The sequence below is a fragment of the Aptenodytes patagonicus genome, chromosome 2 (assembly GCF_965638725.1).
Source record: "Aptenodytes patagonicus chromosome 2, bAptPat1.pri.cur, whole genome shotgun sequence".
Classification (NCBI taxonomy): domain Eukaryota; kingdom Metazoa; phylum Chordata; class Aves; order Sphenisciformes; family Spheniscidae; genus Aptenodytes; species Aptenodytes patagonicus.
This window is the reverse complement of record NC_134950.1, coordinates 154,156,378-154,175,131: the sequence shown is the minus strand read 5'-3', so window position 1 is coordinate 154,175,131 and position 18,754 is coordinate 154,156,378. Positions and strand designations below refer to the sequence as shown.

Below are 18,754 nucleotides of genomic sequence, written 5' to 3'. Positions count from 1 at the left end.
ATAGTAGGTTTAAAGACTAATTGTTCTGTAGAAGAAGAAAGGTTGTTCTCTCTCCCCCCCCTTATCTAAATTCTTATCTTCCTTTTCCTCTGTTAATTTTGTATTGCTTACCAGTTGTTCTTAAATGTGTAGCTTGATTCTGGATACCTTATATTTTTATTCCTTTCTTCTCCAAACTGTTCTCAAGTCAAATTGCTTTTCTGTGCCTAGAGCCAGTATGCCATCACCATTATGCTACAGCTTTCTGCTGGTTTTATTCTCCTGCTTTCTAAGTTCTTGCACACGTTTGGCTGTTATGTCTCTGATGCTTCTCCTTCCATTTTGATGCTCTGATGGTCTTCCCTTCACAGGATTCAGTCTCCTCCCAACCCTGCCAGCTTTCCTTCTTTGGTATCTGTCGCTGAATGACTTCACTCACTTGATTTTAACTTTATGCAAGTTACTCATAAATCAATCTTTCCAGTCTTGAATAGTTTTCTCCACCAACATTTTTAGCTTGTCTTTTTGTATTTCTTCTGTAACGCTATCACAAAGGAAAACTCAATATGGCTAGAGCTCTCTGGAGGACGAGCTCTGCTAAGTGAGTTGAGGGGCATGCTGCTGTGGTTGCTGATGAAGTTACAAGTAACTTCACTGTGCCAGCCTCAGTGGAAGTTACTGTCACCATAGCAAAGCAAAGAGGTGGGAAAATGTCTGTCTCACCTGTGTTGTGGTTTAACCCCAGCTGGCAAATAAGCACCACGCAGCCGCTCGCTCCCTCCCCCCACAGTGGGATGGGGGAGAGAATCAGAAGGATAAAAGTAGAGAAAACTTGTGGGTTGAGATAAAGACAGTTTAACAGGTAAAGCAAAAGCCGCGCACGCAAGCAAAGCAAAACAAGGAATTCATTCACCACTTCCCATTGGCAGGCAGGTGTTCAGCCATCTCCAGGAAAGCAGGGCTCCATCACGCGTAACAGTGACTTGGGAAGACAAACGCCATCACTCCGAACGTCCCCCCCTTCCTTCTTCTTCCCCCAGCTTTCTGTGCTGAGCATGACGTCATACGGTGTGGAATATCCCTTTGGTCGCTGGTGTCAGCTGTCCCGGCTGTGTCCCCTCCCAGCTTCTTGTGCACCCCCAGCCTACTCACTGGTGGGGTGGTGTGAGAAGCAGAAAAGGCCTTGACTCTGTGTAAGCACTGCTCAGCAGTAACGAAAACATCCCTGTATTATCAACACTCTTTTTCAGCACAAATCCAAAACACAGCCCCATACGAGCTACTATGAAGGAAATTAACTCTATCCCAGCCAAAACCAGCACAACCTGATAGAGTTTAACTTGAACTGCCAGAGAAGGTGGCCAGTGCTAATGAATCCAAGCAGTGGACTGGGACAGCAAAGTCATGGGCCATTTTGTTCCATTTTGCTGACTCTGCTGCCAGTTATCTACTCCACAGGCAAGGTAACCAGCAGCTGGGTTGGCAGTGTTGCAGTCTGCTGCAGCTGTTGGCTTTCATAAAGGTTGGTCTGAGTCCCTACAAATTTTATGTCGATAATCTTGACTATTAATTATTTAATTTTCTAATCTTGTTTTTTCAAGTACCATATAGAAAAAGGCTGCTTTTGTTTCTTTGTCCATTCTGTCTTGCTTCTTTATTTAACTTATTGTTTTCTAAAATTTTTTTCTAGACTAGTAAATGCAAAATATTTCTGAAAAGTAAAGCTCAAATTGAGATTTTTTTTTTTTTTTTTTAAATAATGAGAATTAGAAAACATGAACTGTGTTCATGAGTCAGGGGCTACTTGGAGTATTTTTACTCTTAGAGATCTCAAAATATAAACAAGCAAAAAATAGTGTAAAATCTGTCATTGTTTTAGAGGAGCAAAAATGTAGTCAGTGTAGTTAAATGATACACATTTTTCAAAATATAGAACTGTTTTCATTAATAACATTCTCAATTTAAATAAACATTTAAAGTTTCAGAACAGTTTAAGAAAAAGAACTTTGAATGTTTCCAATGTCAGATTTTCTTTGTGTAAGTTGATAGTGTAAAATTTCAATTTATAAACTGTGAAATGATCAGTGATAGCTTTAATATGAAAAATACAGCACTAGTTGTTAGACATTTCAGAGGTCTGATGAAAGTATTCATTTCCAGCTAGATCATGTCTAAGAATTTAGCTGAACATCAATATTTATATTTAGGTAGTGCAGGAGTTTCAATCATACCTTCTTTCAAGTTCTAAATATGGACCGTGTTTACATTAGTGAATCATAAGCATAGAACTTAGAGCTGAAATAAAATCTTTTTTCCAGAGGTGCTTAAATATACATGACCCTAATCTTGAATCATACGTGCATAGTTCCAAAGGGTTGTGTATTTGAAAACAAAACATAAAAAAAAAATTAAGATGTCATCTGCACTTCTTGCAGTTTCTTGGGATAGGCAAAAATTAGTATCATGGAGTATAAAACTGCAGTGAATAAATCGATCGCATCTTAGGTACAGAAAGAGAACATTACTACCTTTATATTGCCTTGTGCATTTACTGCACAATTATTCTGTGCAAATGTTGTTCATGATGGGATCCAAGTTTTATGTCTTGGCACTTGTAATTTGTTTTTAAAAAAGTCCCAACCTTTTCTATAAAAGTCTAGTCTGATAGTTTTTTGGACTAAGCATACATTAAATGCACAGTACAAAGAAGCTGCTGAAGAAATGTCCCTTTAGTCTGTGAATATGGTCATTTTTTCGTGTGTTCAAGACATGGAAGTTCTCTCGAGGACAGGCTCTGATCACCTCTAGTTGAATACATTAAGTGAAATCAAAATAAAACTTTATAAGTTTTGCTTGCAGATAATTATTGCCCAATGTCTATGCTGCTGACTATTTCAAGGGCAACTACAGTGGACAGAGAGTAGTGTGTTAGAAGAAGCAGTGATGGAAGACAAGCAGGAAAGAAATCTTAGTATGTTCAGTATACAGCATAAACAAGTTTGTGATGACAGAAGCTCTTCTGGAGAAGCTCTTCTGGAAACTTAACTGAGAAAAGACACAACTTCTGGCATTCATACTCTTACCTAAAATATGCATCTTTGCACCGAGATAAAATAATACCAGAGTTTGGGTAAAAGATCTTATATTGAAAACTGTAGTACATTGTGGTTTAATATGTTTTTTGGGAGGGGGAGGGAAGGGGTTGATAAGTTCCAGTTGTTGTGAGGGAAGAAAAGCATCATAAATACCAGACATTGATTCGCATTGGTTTATAATACTTGGGCTGCATCGTCCTTTTGTGCGTGGTGTCCAGGAGGCTGATCTGGCAGTCAGAGCAGGGAAGTATCTTATTAACACTGGTGGCATAATTCAGTGTAGTAGCAGACAGAATCTGTTTTGCAAGTTTCATTGTCAAGGGTAGGTTCTCGTGAACATGTTTTAAGTTGCTACCTTTCACTCTGGAAGTGGTGCTTTAGATTATTTTCATCTGTTTTCTCTATCTGCCTGATAGTTTTTAAACTGCAATATAGAACCTCATTAAATTGAAACAGTCCATGAATGTGCCGTAGCTTTATGTGGAAAAACGTAATTGCAGAAGACTAGTTTTAGAAGTCTTAACTGTAAGTAGCCTGAAGTAAAAGCAAACACTACTTTTGTTTTAGTATGTCTTTGATATTTCACATACATCCTTAGAGGACTGCATGTGATTGCATGGCTTTTACATATGTAATGCTTCATAATACGCATTTCCAGGAGGAACCATAATTGCTAGCCTGAGGTTTTTAGCTCAGATCTAAAGTAAAACTAATCTTTGGTGGGAGGAAGCTGGTAATTTCTAATGGTAAATAGTACAAATTCATAACTGTGTCTTGGGAAGAAAAACGGAAATAATTAGTGTGTTGAAATGTTTTTATCAATTTGTACAGTATGCATAGAAATTAGTAAAACAATAGCAAATTCTCATGAAGCTGGCATGATCTTCGTCTGTGTTTATTTTGTTGAAGACCTAACTTCAAATTTAAACTTCAGAATTTCAAGATTACCATACACTCTTTGCCTTCTGCTTTTGACATGATAGCTTGTAGCGTTGCCTGGAAATTGTTTTCTGTTGTTACAGTCTCCTCCATTCAGGAAAAAAATCCTGGAATAGCGTAATGGAAGTGTCATGCTTTTTTAAAACATTTGCATTACCCTTGAGAACATGCAGTTTCTGGTCATTTGTGTACCCAGTCTAATATTATTGGCCTGTTTATTAAGTAGCAAGTAAACTGGCATCAGGGAAATGTAGCCATTTTCTGTTCTTTATTAAGGAGTTTCTTCTTAATCACTGTTGTAATTGTTATAATAGATTCATTATTACAGTCATTGATATGATATCTTCTGATATCATCCATGTCAACAATGTTGGTATGTTCTGCTTTATCCTAAACATCTCAAAATTTTCCAAAATGCTTTATTTTTACTGTCGGGAAGGTTATCAGTTTGCAAATTAATTCTGCAATTCAGCCTAGAACTTTTGTAATATTGACTCTTTGGGAAAAAATATCAGGTCAAAATGTAAAATATTCAAGTATTTAGGAGCAACTACTTGAAAACAGAAGCAACTGAAAGCAGTAGATAGAATTGTATGTATGGCTGTTGCTGTTATTCCTGTTATAATGCGTATTTTTCACTACAAAACTAAAAGCATTACTTAACCATTTTTCACCAGTTTAAAAGGTATTACAGATAATGAAGAATTTTCAAAATAGAAAAGAACTTTGAGTTCTGTATCTAGAAAAAGCTGTGAATTTTAGATTACAGCTGAGATTTTTTTAGAGCCTTAGGTGAATGAGCTTTCTAACTTCCTTTAGACTTTCAAGATTTTTTAATTTCTGCAAGTTCTTAAATTATTTTATTTTTAAGATTGAACCTTTTGTCAGGCTTTGTTAGGCTTTTCTTTGAAAAATCTCTTGTTCAAGCTATGTGTGAACAGCAGAAGCAATAGAGAAAGAAAGGAGGCAAGACATGCGAGGTGGTTGATAAGCACCTGCCTGAACCAAATCGTTTCAGCCATAAGTTCCTCAATCTCAATTATGAATTCCACAATAAATTAAAAATTCCTAAGATAAATTGGAGCTTATATGAAAGGGAGCTAGTATGAAAGGCATCCGGTAACCAGGTAAGCTTCCAGAGCCCCTCTGAAGGGAATGGTTGGGCAACAGCTTAATGTCATGCGTCTCATGCTTGAACAGAAGTACTGGAAGATGCTTATTTTGCTTATTTGTTTCATAGGACTGCTTACTGTATCAAAGAAACTTTTTATCTGGGACAAGTAGAATGATGTTCTTACTTCAGGAGACTTGGGTTTTCTCCTGATCATAATTCTTGTTATTTCAAGCTAATATGCAAAGTACTCGATATTTCCATGTGTATGAAGACACTGTTTGGTATCCACAATTTACTAGATGCATACATTGTGTATATGAAAATATATACTTTATGGAGTTCTTTCATCAGTTTGACATGTGTTAAAATTGTATACAAGACGTATATTCAATCTACATGCATCACGCTAGTAGAGTTAGGCTATAAATAATATCCTCTGCTTTGTCCTTCATAAACTTTTCAGATGCGAAATAATATACTGACTATTAATGTTTCCAGGCTTTGCTCTCTGTACATGATACTGTTGCTCAGAAGAACTATGATCCTGTCTTGCCCCCCATGCCTGACGATATTGATGAGGAAGAAGATTCAGTCAAAATAATCAGACTCGTCAAAAACAGGGAACCATTGGTAAGTAACCCCGTCTTCTGTTTTGGGTTTTTATGTTTGCGTGTAGGGTGGGGAGTGTTCAGATTATGAATATGAATGGGTGACATTAACTTGAAATGTGGATAGACGGACATTACGCATGTTTATTCATAACGTTCAATAATACACTTGTGAATTCCATTTGCAGTCGTTATTAGTAAAGCACATGAAATGAATAGTAAGAATTTGTTCATTCATGGTGTTTGAGCATTATATATGTGGGCCAGTCTGACCATTTAGATCAATAATATTCATCTTTTATCTTGAATTCAAATCATGAACTTGTTTTAAAATGAGAGAGGGAGAATGAATCCCCAAAGAAATCTTGACCTTTGTTGTGAACTGTGCCTGTTAGCATTCATGTAAAAAATGTGACCTTTCGATACACTGAAAAGAAAGCATAAAAACATATTTTAAAATACTTGAGTTGAAATCTGGGCAAATTTAAGATGTCTGTTGTTGTACTTTGGATTATGAATACTAGAAAGTTAATATCTTCATGGGGATATCTGGAAAAATGAAAGGACTAAACCTAGGTTGTATTACAAGAATATTAAAATGCTTTACTGATTTGGTTATTTTTATTTGCTGTAGAGTGGGAGTCATCTTGTATAAAGTTTAACTATATTCTTTTTCTCCTGCAAACCAGTAAGAGCTTTGTTTTATGTTGTACTGGATATTTGTTTTAATGGATAGCAATCCTGAAGAAATATCTGCAAAGTTACTTTGAGAAAGCCGTGGTTCTGTACTTGAGATTACAGAGGGAGAACGATGCCTCTGTTTGACGTACAGGGGTAGCTTGTCCCACAGAAGATACCTTACTGTCACTCTTATTCTGGATGGATTTCTGGCATCAATAAACACGAAATAAGTTTTGGTATTGACTGCCTGTAGGTGCCCATGGGCATAATTAAAAGTTTGACCACCTGGAAAGCTTTTACTTTGTTTTAACAGATTTAAAATTTTGTTACCCAAATATTTAAATCACAGCTTTAAGCTTTCCTTTTTTTATCAAAGAAATTCTTTGAGGAAGAAAACAAACTTGCTTTAGGATGTAGTATCAGAAAGAGTATTAATTCTGAAAGGTGTGAAGAAATTTGAACATATAGTATGAGATGAGTTCTAATTGAGCAGCTTATTTTTATTGTTAATGAAAACACCCTTATTGTTGTTTTTTCTTGAATTTGTCAGAAAAATCTCAATCTTCATTTACATAGTTTCATGTTTCAAACATGATTTGCTACTAAGACTTTTGTGAGTTAAATACTATAAGTTAATAGTATCTCAAAGTGAACTGGATAAATAGCAACTTTGAAAACAAAACTGACAGATTTTTCTAAAAACTTATGAGATATATACACTGTATATTGGCTTTTGAGATTTAGGCCCTCTTAAAGGGACAAATAGAGTTGCCTAACCCAAAGGTTATCCTTGGGCTGTTCCTCAGATTCCACTCTTGCCCATTCACGCCAGTGGGATACTAAACTCTTCCAGGGGCCTGCCTGTCTGTTGTGGTTTAACCTCGGTAGGCAGCTCAACCCCACCCAGCCGCTTGCTCACTGTCCCCAGTGGGATGTGGGAGAGAATCAGAAGGATAAAAGTGAGAAAACTCGTGGGTTGAGATAAAGACGGTTTAACAGGTAAAGCAAAAGCTGCAGGCAAGCAAAGCAAAATGAGGAATTCATTCACTACTTCCCGTTGGCAGGCAGATGTTTAGCCATCCCCAGGAAAGCAGGGCTCCATCATGCTTCATCATGGTGACTTGGGAAGACAACATGCCGTAACTCCAAGTGTCCCCACTCTTCTCCTCCTTCCACCAGCTTTTATTGCTGAGCATGACATCATACGATATGGGTTATCCCTTTGGTCCGTTGGGGTCACCTGTCCCAGCCATGTCCCCTCCCAGCTTCTTGTGCACCCCCAGCCTACTCGCTGGTGGGGGGGTGTGAGAAGCAGAAAAGGCCTTGACTCTGTGTAAGCACTGCTCAGCAATAATGAAAACATCCCTGTATTGTCAACACTGTTTCCAGCACAAATCCAAAACACAGCCCCATACGAGCTACTATGAAGGAAATTAACTCTATCCCAGCCAAAACCAGTACAGTCTCTCAAAAGGTCCATCCAGCTTAGTACAACTGCTGTGCTAAGGAGGTAAGAAATAAGGGTTTTTTTATTATAACTTTCTTTTACTAGACAGAACGCAGCCATGGAAAATACAAAAAAAAAAGTGAGATAACTCAGTCTTCAGTTTGTCAAGACTGTTTAGTGTAATTACCAAGGCGAAAAGAGTATTATAAAGGAATCTGTGATAGACTTATTACTAGGAAGAGGCAAAGGGCGGGAGCTAATTTGCAGCCTCCAACTACTTGAGAGTGGAGAGCTCACAAGGACAGTAGAGTCAAACTCTTCTCAGCAGTAAAAGATGCTAAAACACAGGGCAATGGCCACAAGTTGCAGCCCTGGGAGGTTTAGTCTGAGAATTAACAAAAGCATTTCATTCAGTGGGAAGTACAGCACTGGAGCAGACTGGCCGGAGATGTGCAATTTCCAACCTATTCCATAAGGCAATGGGTGACCTGATCTGGCATTGACAGTAGTCCTGCTCTGAGCAGGAGATTGGCATAAATGACTTCTAAAAGCTGCCCTTCAACCAACGTTTCAAAGATTATAGGTTATCTGTAGGGGAAAGGACTATTTGTGGTCTCTCCAAATTCCCAGCCTTTCTTGATGTTTTATTTTGGTTGGAGAAGAGCTTATGGTGAGTTCTGTTTTGCATGTTAATTGTTCTCCAGGAAGACTTCAAAGAATAGTGTATAGTGTCGTCCTCCTCTTCCGTAACCCACCTTCAATCCATTTTAACATCATTAATGTCAAACATTCTTTGTGGCAGACTGATAGTCAATTATTGTTATGACACCACCACCACGATACATAACAAACCTACTGTTTGTGTCTTTGCCTTCCCCAGATTAATTTTTTTTCTTAGGTAGGGGTGAGAAAACATGGATATTAATTCAGATAAGGTCTTACCAGAATATGGCATGGCAGAATAAATAAAGACAGGTTTATGCTAGGTATATTAGATCTACCGCATCTATGCTTCCTGAAGTTGTTTTACTGAAGAAAGGTTATGCCATGATCTATGTTTACTAAACTATTTAAAATTTCATTTTCTATTTATTTCCATGTCTTTTTAACGGTTTTTCCTTCAGAGCTTGTTCTAAAGTCTTGGATATTCTTAGCTGAGTACAGATCCAAAGAGTCTCTATGTATTCAGTTTATCTATTCACTATTCTCCAGTCATAAAGTCTGACTTCCACTTGCATAGTTGTATCAGGATTCTTGCTACTGAACTTGAGATTGGAGGTACCATACAATATTTTTTCTGGGATGGAGATTGTCTGGTTTTTTGACTTGAAGATACTGAGCGCTCTGAACTTTTCTTTCGCCTCAGGTACATTTTCATTCTCTATTTGTACGCAAACAGTAGAGAATATTTTTCTGCAAAATAGTAAGCTTTACATCAGCTGCACACCCTGGAAGTTCTGGAATTGGATATCTCCTTTGGATGACTTTCAACGGTACTCTCTGTGAAGAAAATTAGGCACTCTTAACTTCTTTGGAATATACGGTTGGACTCGATGATCTTACAGTTGGACTTAATGATCTTAAAGGTCTTTTCCAACCTAAATGATTCTATGATTCTATTCTATATCTAGTGACCATTTTTATATAAAACTGCACCACATTTGCTCTTGTACTTGTTCGTGCTTTTCTCTGAGTTAAGCACCTCACCAGTGTTCTGAGCCAGTGTTAATCACATATTAATGAAGCCTGAGTTCCCTGGAGTAATCATCTCAAAAGAGAGGGAAACACATGGTTTGTGGGAGGGCCTTCTGTTTGCCAGATTTCATCAGTTCAGAAGTCATTGCTGAACTTTCTTCCAGTTTTTTGGAAGAGATGATTTAAACTTTTTGTTAATCCTTCCACAGTTGTGTGGTTTTTTTTTTCCCCCCCTAAATGCTCTATTAGCAAATGCCATTCTAGTAGTGTCTCGCTCAAGCGAGGTGAAATTGTGTTAGGACGTTTTATCTGAACAAAGTAATTTAGAACATCTCGAACCTTACGTAAAGAGAAGTAGAAACATCTCTTTTCAGAGATAGTCCAAAATTCACTTGGCTATAATTAGGCTTTTTGTCAGATAGCTTGGAGGGCTTTTACTTATGCCTACCTCTCCAGGGCTTTTTCAGCCACTGCCATGTTCCTGGTTAGCGTTCCTGATATCCGAGGTGTATAACCACACTGCCAGGAGTTCAGTTCCTGGCTCACACTACTTCCAGCTCCCAAATGATATTCCAGGTTTGTTACAGCTGTCATGCAGTTATTCTGAATAGGATGCTTCTTCATGTTCAGATGGTTGCTTCTTTGTCACACAGATTCATTTCACATAGATTTAGCCATTTGAAAACTCTATGCTGTGTCTGTAGTCAAGAGAAAAATAGGCAGCTCCAGAGAATGAACCATGCAATCTATTTAAGATGCCTGCCTTAATGAAAGGATGATTCATTCTCCGGAGCTGCCTATTTCTTTTCATTAAGTATAGGAGGAGCCTAGACACCTAGCTTGAACTAGATACCTGATTTTCATAGCTGAACTTGGGTGAAATGAATTGTGATGATTTAGGAGTCGTTTACATGTTCTGCCGATGCAAATTCTACAGCTCTTGCTTGCCTCTCACTCTGAGTCCCTGTAGCTCAGTTCCTATAGTGAATGAACCCAACTATTTTATAGGTGGGATTAATTTGGGTGTAGGGACAGCTTTAGTGTGCATAGTCTACATGTATGTGGGTATCAACTTTTAAATAACTCTTCACTATAAGGTAGGTAACTGATATTTGTATTTGCATTTTCAATAGAGAATGAATTAAAATAAGGCTTATTGAAGTACTTATTTGCATTCAATGTCTGCATGTGCTTTTGTTTAACAGAAAGGCATGCAAAAATATTACCGATGTTTCAAACTCTCTTATTAGTAATTTATTTTACAGGCTAGTCTTTCTTTCTTTAAAAATAAAGGCTTATAATGTTTATATTCTGGAACCAGCAGATAAATGGATGAACTAATAAAGATCACATCTGTGAAACCCTGAGTAATGCTCACCAATCAGTGTTACTACATTAAAACTGAAAAAAAAAAACCCAGCCCAAAAAACAGTGAAAGAGCCTTGCTGAAGGAGCTTGTATTATTTTTAGTGCTTTTGCATGGTACACCTTTAAACATTTTCTCAGTCTGATCACCATATGGCTCCCAAACTCCTTATTTTTCCCTTTAAAAGTATTTTAAACTGAGCTATGCTATTACATCTGTATATGTCTCATTTAGGGTAACTTACACTTTTGGCTAGCAACACTGAAAATATTTTCCAGCTCTCAAGGTCCAGTCTAACCTTCTTCCATTTTTAAAGCTCTAAATGAGGAGCTGCCCTGCACATGTAACTGAAAGTACTGGAGCTGAACATCTCATAAGGAGAAATTCTTGCCAGATTATATATACCTCATAGTTTAAGAAGGGCTGGCAGCAGTACGAGAGAAACTGCTTTTTCAGAAAATCAACTCTTTGGGTTTTCAAAAAGAAATTCACTTGTGTTTGATGATTTCTTTTTAAGTATTCTAAATTGGGAGGGAAGGGGAACTTAAGGAAGCCCTTTTTTTCTTTGTGTACTATAGGTACAGCAAAGCCACATAAACTCAAATAATGCTTTTCATGGGTCTGCCCATTCACTTTGAGTTTGCCATAAAGGAGTTACTGACAGTGAGCTAACTTGGGTTAAATAATTTCCTTGTAAATTCCAACTTGATTTCCTGCTGATAATTCCAAATTACCTGTTATCTTCACGGAGGCATCTTTCAAATTGGCTAATCTGCACTAGGAATTCATTTTGTGCCAGCACATTGGTAGTGATAATCCCATAAAGCATGAAGTGACCGTTCCACTTGGACAAGAGCCTTACCATTACTTCCAGATGCTGGCTGGGTCAATACTGTGGTCTTCAGTCCCACAAAAGTTTTTTCTAGGGTCTGTCTAAAAACAAGGTGAAGTGAAGTACCCATTTTCAGGCATCAGCGTTAGGGCCTGGGGTAGCTGGGTGATCACAGTGGAAGCCTGTCAGTCATTGCTTGCCTTTTGTATTCGGTAGCATTTAATAGTGTTGACTTCTAGGTAAAAGGCATAAAGCCTTTCCATTCAAGGCTTTTTCCCTGATTAATTAGGAGAGCCTCTGTTTTATGTGGACAATATAGTGGAAATGTCCTGTATTTATATTTGGCTCTAACATCCTAACGCTACTTTTTTCTTTTTTTCTGAATATATCCATCAAAAAGATGCTTTGTACTTTTAAACAGATGTAACTTTCCAGGTATTAATAATAAACTTCATATTAATAGCTGTTGCTGCAAGGTCAGAACTTAATATTGAGATATAGGCTAGAGGGGTTAATGCTTTGTTTAATATTCCTAATGATGCGCAATTCTTTTTGCACAGAAGTCTAATCATGAGTTTTTAAAATGAGATTAGCTGCAGCTAAATCTTTATCTTTTTGAAACTCTGACTCATTTGAAACTGTTATACCAACAAATGCTTAGCAATATAATTATGTTATAAACAACGCATAAGAATAAGGCTGGCAAGTTGCAGAATTACTTTGCTTATGGATAGAATGTCATACTAATAAATTTAAGATGTAAAATAAAACACAAACACAGCACATCAATTTTGCTGTGGAGTGCTGGCTACTGTTAAAGTTTCAGCCAAAGAGAATATTGTGTGGTGACTGGTTTAATTTTTCTCTATTTGCAATAAATGCAGCTTGCATATAGTAAAATATAAATTAATCTCCCTTTTTTTGTCCTGTGCTGTATTTCCATCTTAGAGGCAGAGGGAAAGGGAAACAAGTTTATTTACAGTCAGTAAAATTGTTAACTGTAGTAAAACGTCACCCCCATTATTTACTTGTACATATTTCAGCTTCACATCCATGGAACACTTAAAAATTGAAGTAGTGATAAACATGATGTTCATCTGTAATCTAAACAAATATAGAAAGCTAGCTGTAAAAGGCATTTAATTATTCAAGGAACTTTATAAAATACTTCTGTACCTTACTTCAAGCACAACACTTACCTGATGGAAGGAAATTGTAACCACTCTCTTGTACTCAGCAGTGAAGTAATACTGTTCATTCACTAATCAAAAATACGGAAATTTTCAGAAAATTTACTTACCTGCCAGAGTCCTAAACATCTCTGTTGATTAACAAAGTTAGAGCTATCGCAGGTAACTAACTACATTGGCATGGCAAAGTAATCGTGTGCGGATAAAAAGCTGTTGGCCAGGAGTTGCTTTATTTGTGGTGTTTTTTAAAAATACTGGATCAAATAACCTTTTTGGAGGTGATTATACAGTACGACTTATCTAGCTAAAATCCCCCTCGTTATTCTGCGGATTCTGCCTTCCAGAGCAGGGCCGGCATTCCCCCCCTCACTGCTTCCCGTCTGCCTGAAAGGACTGGCACTGCAGCTTAGGCAGCGGCTCCGTGCCTCCGCTTCCCTTCCCTTCTCACTTGTCACTGCTGCTGCCTGCTGCTTCCCCATCACCTTGTGCCCCTTTTCAGCGCACCCTCGCAGTTCTAGTTACAAAGGCATTTTTCTCATCTAGACAGCTATTCACTGGAAATCTAACTACATGATGTCATTTTGCTTAAACGCCTTGCACGGTGTTTGTGTAATGTATGAAAACAGTCATGACTAACTCAGGAAATGTTCCCCTCCTCTGCATTTCTGTCCCGCGGGTATTCCAGGTGAGCCCTGATGTGCAGGGGCATTCCTCATTCGTGTTTGTTTATTGCTAACAATGTAAAGCAAAACTATGATTAGTGGGTACACAGGCAGTTCTGAGCACAAAGTGCAACTATTACGAACGTGGATAAACTTTTTGTACCCATAGTATGTAACTTGGCCTGTTTTAATGCAGGAAAAACAATTATCAATTCTTAGTAATAGTTTAGTATAGTTTTAGCAACAGACTCAAGTAAGGTATGCTGCTGTTAACATTAAGTCAAAAAGTAAACTTCTTGTATCATTAGTCCAAACTGCATGAGTCAGTTCTGAATGGAGAAGTCACATTTTAATAGGACGGTAATAGAGCAACATAGTTTGTATATTCTTTTCATGAGCAAGTATCATTTCTGGCTTACTCACACATTGATCCGATGTCAACTTTTTGCAGTTTTACATAGCAAATGTTTTTTTAGTGTAGTGAATTAGAATTATGGTAAGATTAACCAAATAACTTTTTTTTTTTTAAAGGGGGCTACTATTAAAAGGGATGAACATACTGGTGCAATTGTGGTGGCCAGGATAATGCGTGGAGGAGCTGCAGATAGAAGTGGTAACGTGTTGCTGTTTTCCACTAGCCATTCAAGTTCTATAACTGAGAAAAAGATGAGATAAAATGGGAGCATTTTGTACACACAAAATACATCACTATCACAAGCAAAAGTATTTGGGGTTTGGACAGCTTTCCAAAGTGATATTTCAGTACTGGTGAAAGCATTGTGTGCCCAGGCAGCCAAGAAGGCCAATGGCATCCTGGCCTGTATCAGAAATAGTGTGGCCAGCAGGAGTAGGGAAGTGATCGTGCCCCTGTACTCGGCACTGGTGAGGCCGCACCTCGAATACTGTGTTCAGTTTTGGGCCCCTCACTACAAGAAGGACGTCGAGGTGCTGGAGCACGTCCAGAGAAGGGCAACGAAGCTGGTGAAGGGTGTGGAGAACAAATCTTACGAGGAGCGGCTGAGGGAACTGGGGTTGTTTAGCCTGGAGAAAAGGAGGCTGAGGGGAGACCTCATCGCGCTCTACAACTACCTGAAAGGAGGTTGTGGCGAGGTGGGTGTCGGTCTCTTCTCCCAAGTAACTAGCGATAGGATGAGAGGAAATGGCCTCCAGTTGCGCCAGGGGAGGTTTAGATTGGACGTGAGGAAAAATTTCTTTAGTGAAAGAGTGGTGAAACATTGGACCAGGCTGCCCAGGGAAGTGGTTGAGTCCCCATCCCTGGAGGTATTTAAAAGACAAGTATATGTGGCGCTTAGGGACATGGTTTAGTGGGCCTGGTGGTGTTGGGTTGATGGTTGGACTCGATGACCTTAGAGGTCTTTTCCAACCTTAATGATTCTATGATTCATGCTGAATTTTTTTCCCCAGTTCACTTGCAACCAGGTATCTTTGAGTTAGCAGATACAGGGTTTTTTTAAGATGTATCATGGTTTGTTTCCAATTGAAGACATCCACTTAGAAATTGTAGGATGTGCCAAGATTACAACCTGCTGATGGAGGAACTCAGGATGGCTGAATTATTTTATATTAGTACATCCATTTGGAGTTCCAGCTGGTAATTCTCAAAATACCAGCACATCCTTGACTGCCATTGTTTCATTTGGGATGCTGAAAGTCTGAAAGAACTCATGCAAGAGGTCCTGAGTTACACTCTAAAGGGCCTCTTTTCATTGAAGAGAATCTAGGACAGCTGTGTTTCACACTTGGCTGGGGTAATGGAGTAAATCTAGATATATATTGTTAAATTAAGAAGCATTTGTGCCACAAATTAGCACTCATAGCCTAAGTGATCTTTGCAGTACTTGCAGCTGTGTAGCAATAAGAAAGTAGTATGAGTAGAAAAAGAATTGGTACAGGCATTTTTCAAACATCTGCATAAAAGTGTGGAAGAGTCATAGAGAAACGGTACTAATTACTAATTTTCAGGAGGAAGGAAGGGAGGTGAGTAAACCAACCATCTCAAACTTACCTGTGAGGACAGTAGCTGTTGTTGTGTTCACCATATATTCCTGCTTTTAAGTTAGAGCTTAAAGTGGATGAACAAGGGAGAAAAAAGCTGAATGTTAATGGCATTTTTTGTATAATATGTAGCTACTGTTTAACAACTCCTCTTTGCCTTCTGTAGGTCTTATTCATGTTGGTGATGAACTGAGGGAAGTCAATGGGATTCCCGTAGATGATAAAAAACCTGAAGAAATAATACACATTTTGGTAAATACCAAACATTTTAAAATTAATTTAGGGGAGTCAAGAAAAAGTAATTAGACTTATAATACAGGTGTATTTCTCAGAAAAAAGTATATTCTACAATAATGCCTTTTCTCCCAGCGCTATCATTTACAAGTCTTTCTCTTAAAGAATAATTTTCCACGCATTACATATATATGCAATTACAAATTACTTGTAAAGAGTTAATGACAGTAATATGGCTATAAATATGTTGCAGACCTCAGTGTATAATCTACAGTTTTTAAGGCACACCATGATCTGTTGAATTCAAACTATTTTAAATGTATTCATTAATAACGCATTAACTCCATGTGAAAATTAATTCATAATAGAAGTACTTGATAGAATAAATTAACTGGTATATTAAAATTGTATTTTATATTGATTTGCAGTATATAGCCATATAAATGATTATGTTTGCACTCCTCTGAACCACACGATCTCTACAGCCAGCCTAATTATTCACTTATGGAGCACTACTGCAAATTAAGTAATTTAGACTTTTTCAGAAATATTTAATATTTTTACGGCAAAGAAAACCAATGAGAGTCATGACAGCTTTTTATAGTCATGGTGTAGGCATTTCTGTATACATAAATACCTTGCTGTCCTGCTGAATTGAGTGGCTGTCTCACGGTTTTGGTTCAATAACTGAGATGATTCATTTCAAGTGTTAGCCCACTGGTATTCATACTTGCTTTCTGGTTTTGTGTTCCCTACAGAAACATATTTTCCTGAAAAAATTAATATTTAAAAATATCTAGAAACACAATAGCACTAGAAAAGGTGTGAACAATTTCCCTATTTATCTCCTCAAGGTACAATATAAACATCAAAAGCTAGTTAGAGCTTGTTTCAAAAGTAACAGAATTATTGATTCCAGTCCTACGGCTGGTGAAATAAGAACTTGGCTGCTGCTTGTCAAACAGTGAGCTCTTGGATCACAGACATGCCGGCAGAAGTATGTCTCGCTTGGTAGTGGACAGGCCTGTTTCCATTTTGCTTAAATCGTTGGCTGTCTGTTGCACTCTGCTAGTTTTATGAAACTTGTCGGCTGCATGCAATAGTAGCAGAGGCTCCAGCTGATTAGCACTTCCTTCAATAGCAAAATGTCACTGAGGCAGTGGGAATATATTGTGGTTAATAAGTAAAATGCAGCCAGACACACTTTAAGTGGGATATAGGGAAAAATGAATGGATGAGGTGGTTGATGATGGCTAACTTGTTTTAAGATTTATAGTGGAGGGCTTTTTTCCTATTTAGTACACGTAGTCTATTCAAAAATGTTTTTCTTTTCTAGTTTCTTAAAGTTGCCAGAAGAATAAATCCCCCCCCCAATAGTTTTATACGATAAATATGGCACAAGCCTGTTTGAGTTTTTCTATCTTTTTTTGAAAAATGAAATGTTAGTTGGATTTTTCCAGGGATGTCCAAACTGTGCCAGGAGTCCAGCAGTTGCTTCTAATATGCATACATTTTAGCTGTAGCATTTGTTCCTGCTTTCAGTGCAGAAGTGGGACCTCTGAAACATGCAGGTCCTAGTTTTTAACAGTCCATCTCTGTCCACCAGTGAAGCAAACAAAACTGAGAGTTTCAAGTGGGTATTTTAATCTTTGCAGTGCAAAGTTTGGTATGGTGAAGCTGTCAAACTCCATGGATCATGCTTGGGAGAGGATAGATTCATTATATTTGAATATTTTTAAATTAATTTGAATTTCTTTTCCTTTTAAGATTTCTTTGAAACGTACAGCTTAATTCTCAGTGCATTTTCTTTTCAAATGTTCACCAGGCTCAGTCTCAAGGAGCAATTACATTTAAAATTATACCTAGTGTGAAGGAAGAAATGCCAGTGAAAGAAGGCAAGGTAGGCAAGACTGTTTCAGAAGCTATTGCAGTAACTGTTATGCTGAGGATACGTATTGTTTGCTTGGATGACAGAACCAAGAATGTGATTTATGCCTCCGGACTGAGTTTTTCTAATGTGACAATGTGTAGCGCACCGCACACTTCAATACTCACATGCTGGATTTACAAGTGGATGTAACGTGGTTCTTAAGCCCTAACTCTACAGCCGTGAAGTTGACATAGGTAATCTTCAGCCTTCTGCGAGGACCTGGCTTGCTTCCAAGTACTCCTTTTCTTCCGTCGTACACTGGGTAGAAGACATTTGATAGCACCTTGATTCAAAAGTACTTTCTCTTCTGTTCCCCATATGGGCACACTATTCACCTGCAAAGTCTTATTTGCCTTGGATCATAGAGCCTTTACTACATTGGGATTGCAGTTGCAGAAGTAATGAATTTAACATTCCCATATGAACTTCTAATGTTAGACGTCCATAAGGATGTTTTACAGCAGTAAACGTTTATCACTTTACATTATTTAGTTCAATGGTTTTGAACAGTAAAAGCAAAAAAAGGGAGATACCTTTGGCTTACATTTAATATTCTGATTCTAAAGATAAAACACCGTTTGTTTCAGATGTTTATCAGAGCCCTATTTGACTATGATCCTAATGAGGATAAAGCAATTCCTTGTAAAGAAGCTGGACTTGCTTTCAGAAAAGGAGATATCCTTCAGATCATGAGCCAGGATGACGCAACCTGGTGGCAGGCCAAACACGAAGGTGATGCCAATCCCAGAGCAGGCTTGATCCCTTCAAAGCATTTCCAGGAAAGGTGAGCTACTGAGAAGCATAGTTTCATTATTTTCTGTAATAAGAGAAGACACTTATTTGCTGAGTTGTTAAGTTAGCATAGTTGTCATATGTAATGCTTGTAGATTACATGGGTATGATAAACCTGCATTTGCAGCAAGACAGCTGAACTTGGAAACCTGTTGCTGAAATACTTTGGATTTC

The 18,754-nt window shown here is 37.8% G+C and overlaps 1 protein-coding gene across 7 annotated transcripts in view; it reads left to right on the top strand.

Moving 5' to 3' along the window:
• MPP7 (MAGUK p55 scaffold protein 7) overlaps nt 1-18,754 on the top strand; it is a 159,561-nt gene that overhangs the window by 104,505 nt on the left and 36,302 nt on the right. For all 7 annotated transcript variants that reach the window (XM_076331758.1, XM_076331756.1, XM_076331760.1 and 4 more), the window contains 5 exons: nt 5,626-5,757; nt 14,140-14,221; nt 15,791-15,876; nt 17,684-17,758; nt 18,376-18,572. In XM_076331758.1, coding sequence (XP_076187873.1) covers nt 5,626-5,757; nt 14,140-14,221; nt 15,791-15,876; nt 17,684-17,758; nt 18,376-18,572 — 572 coding nt within the window. The remainder of the gene's footprint in view (nt 1-5,625; nt 5,758-14,139; nt 14,222-15,790; nt 15,877-17,683; nt 17,759-18,375; nt 18,573-18,754) is intronic.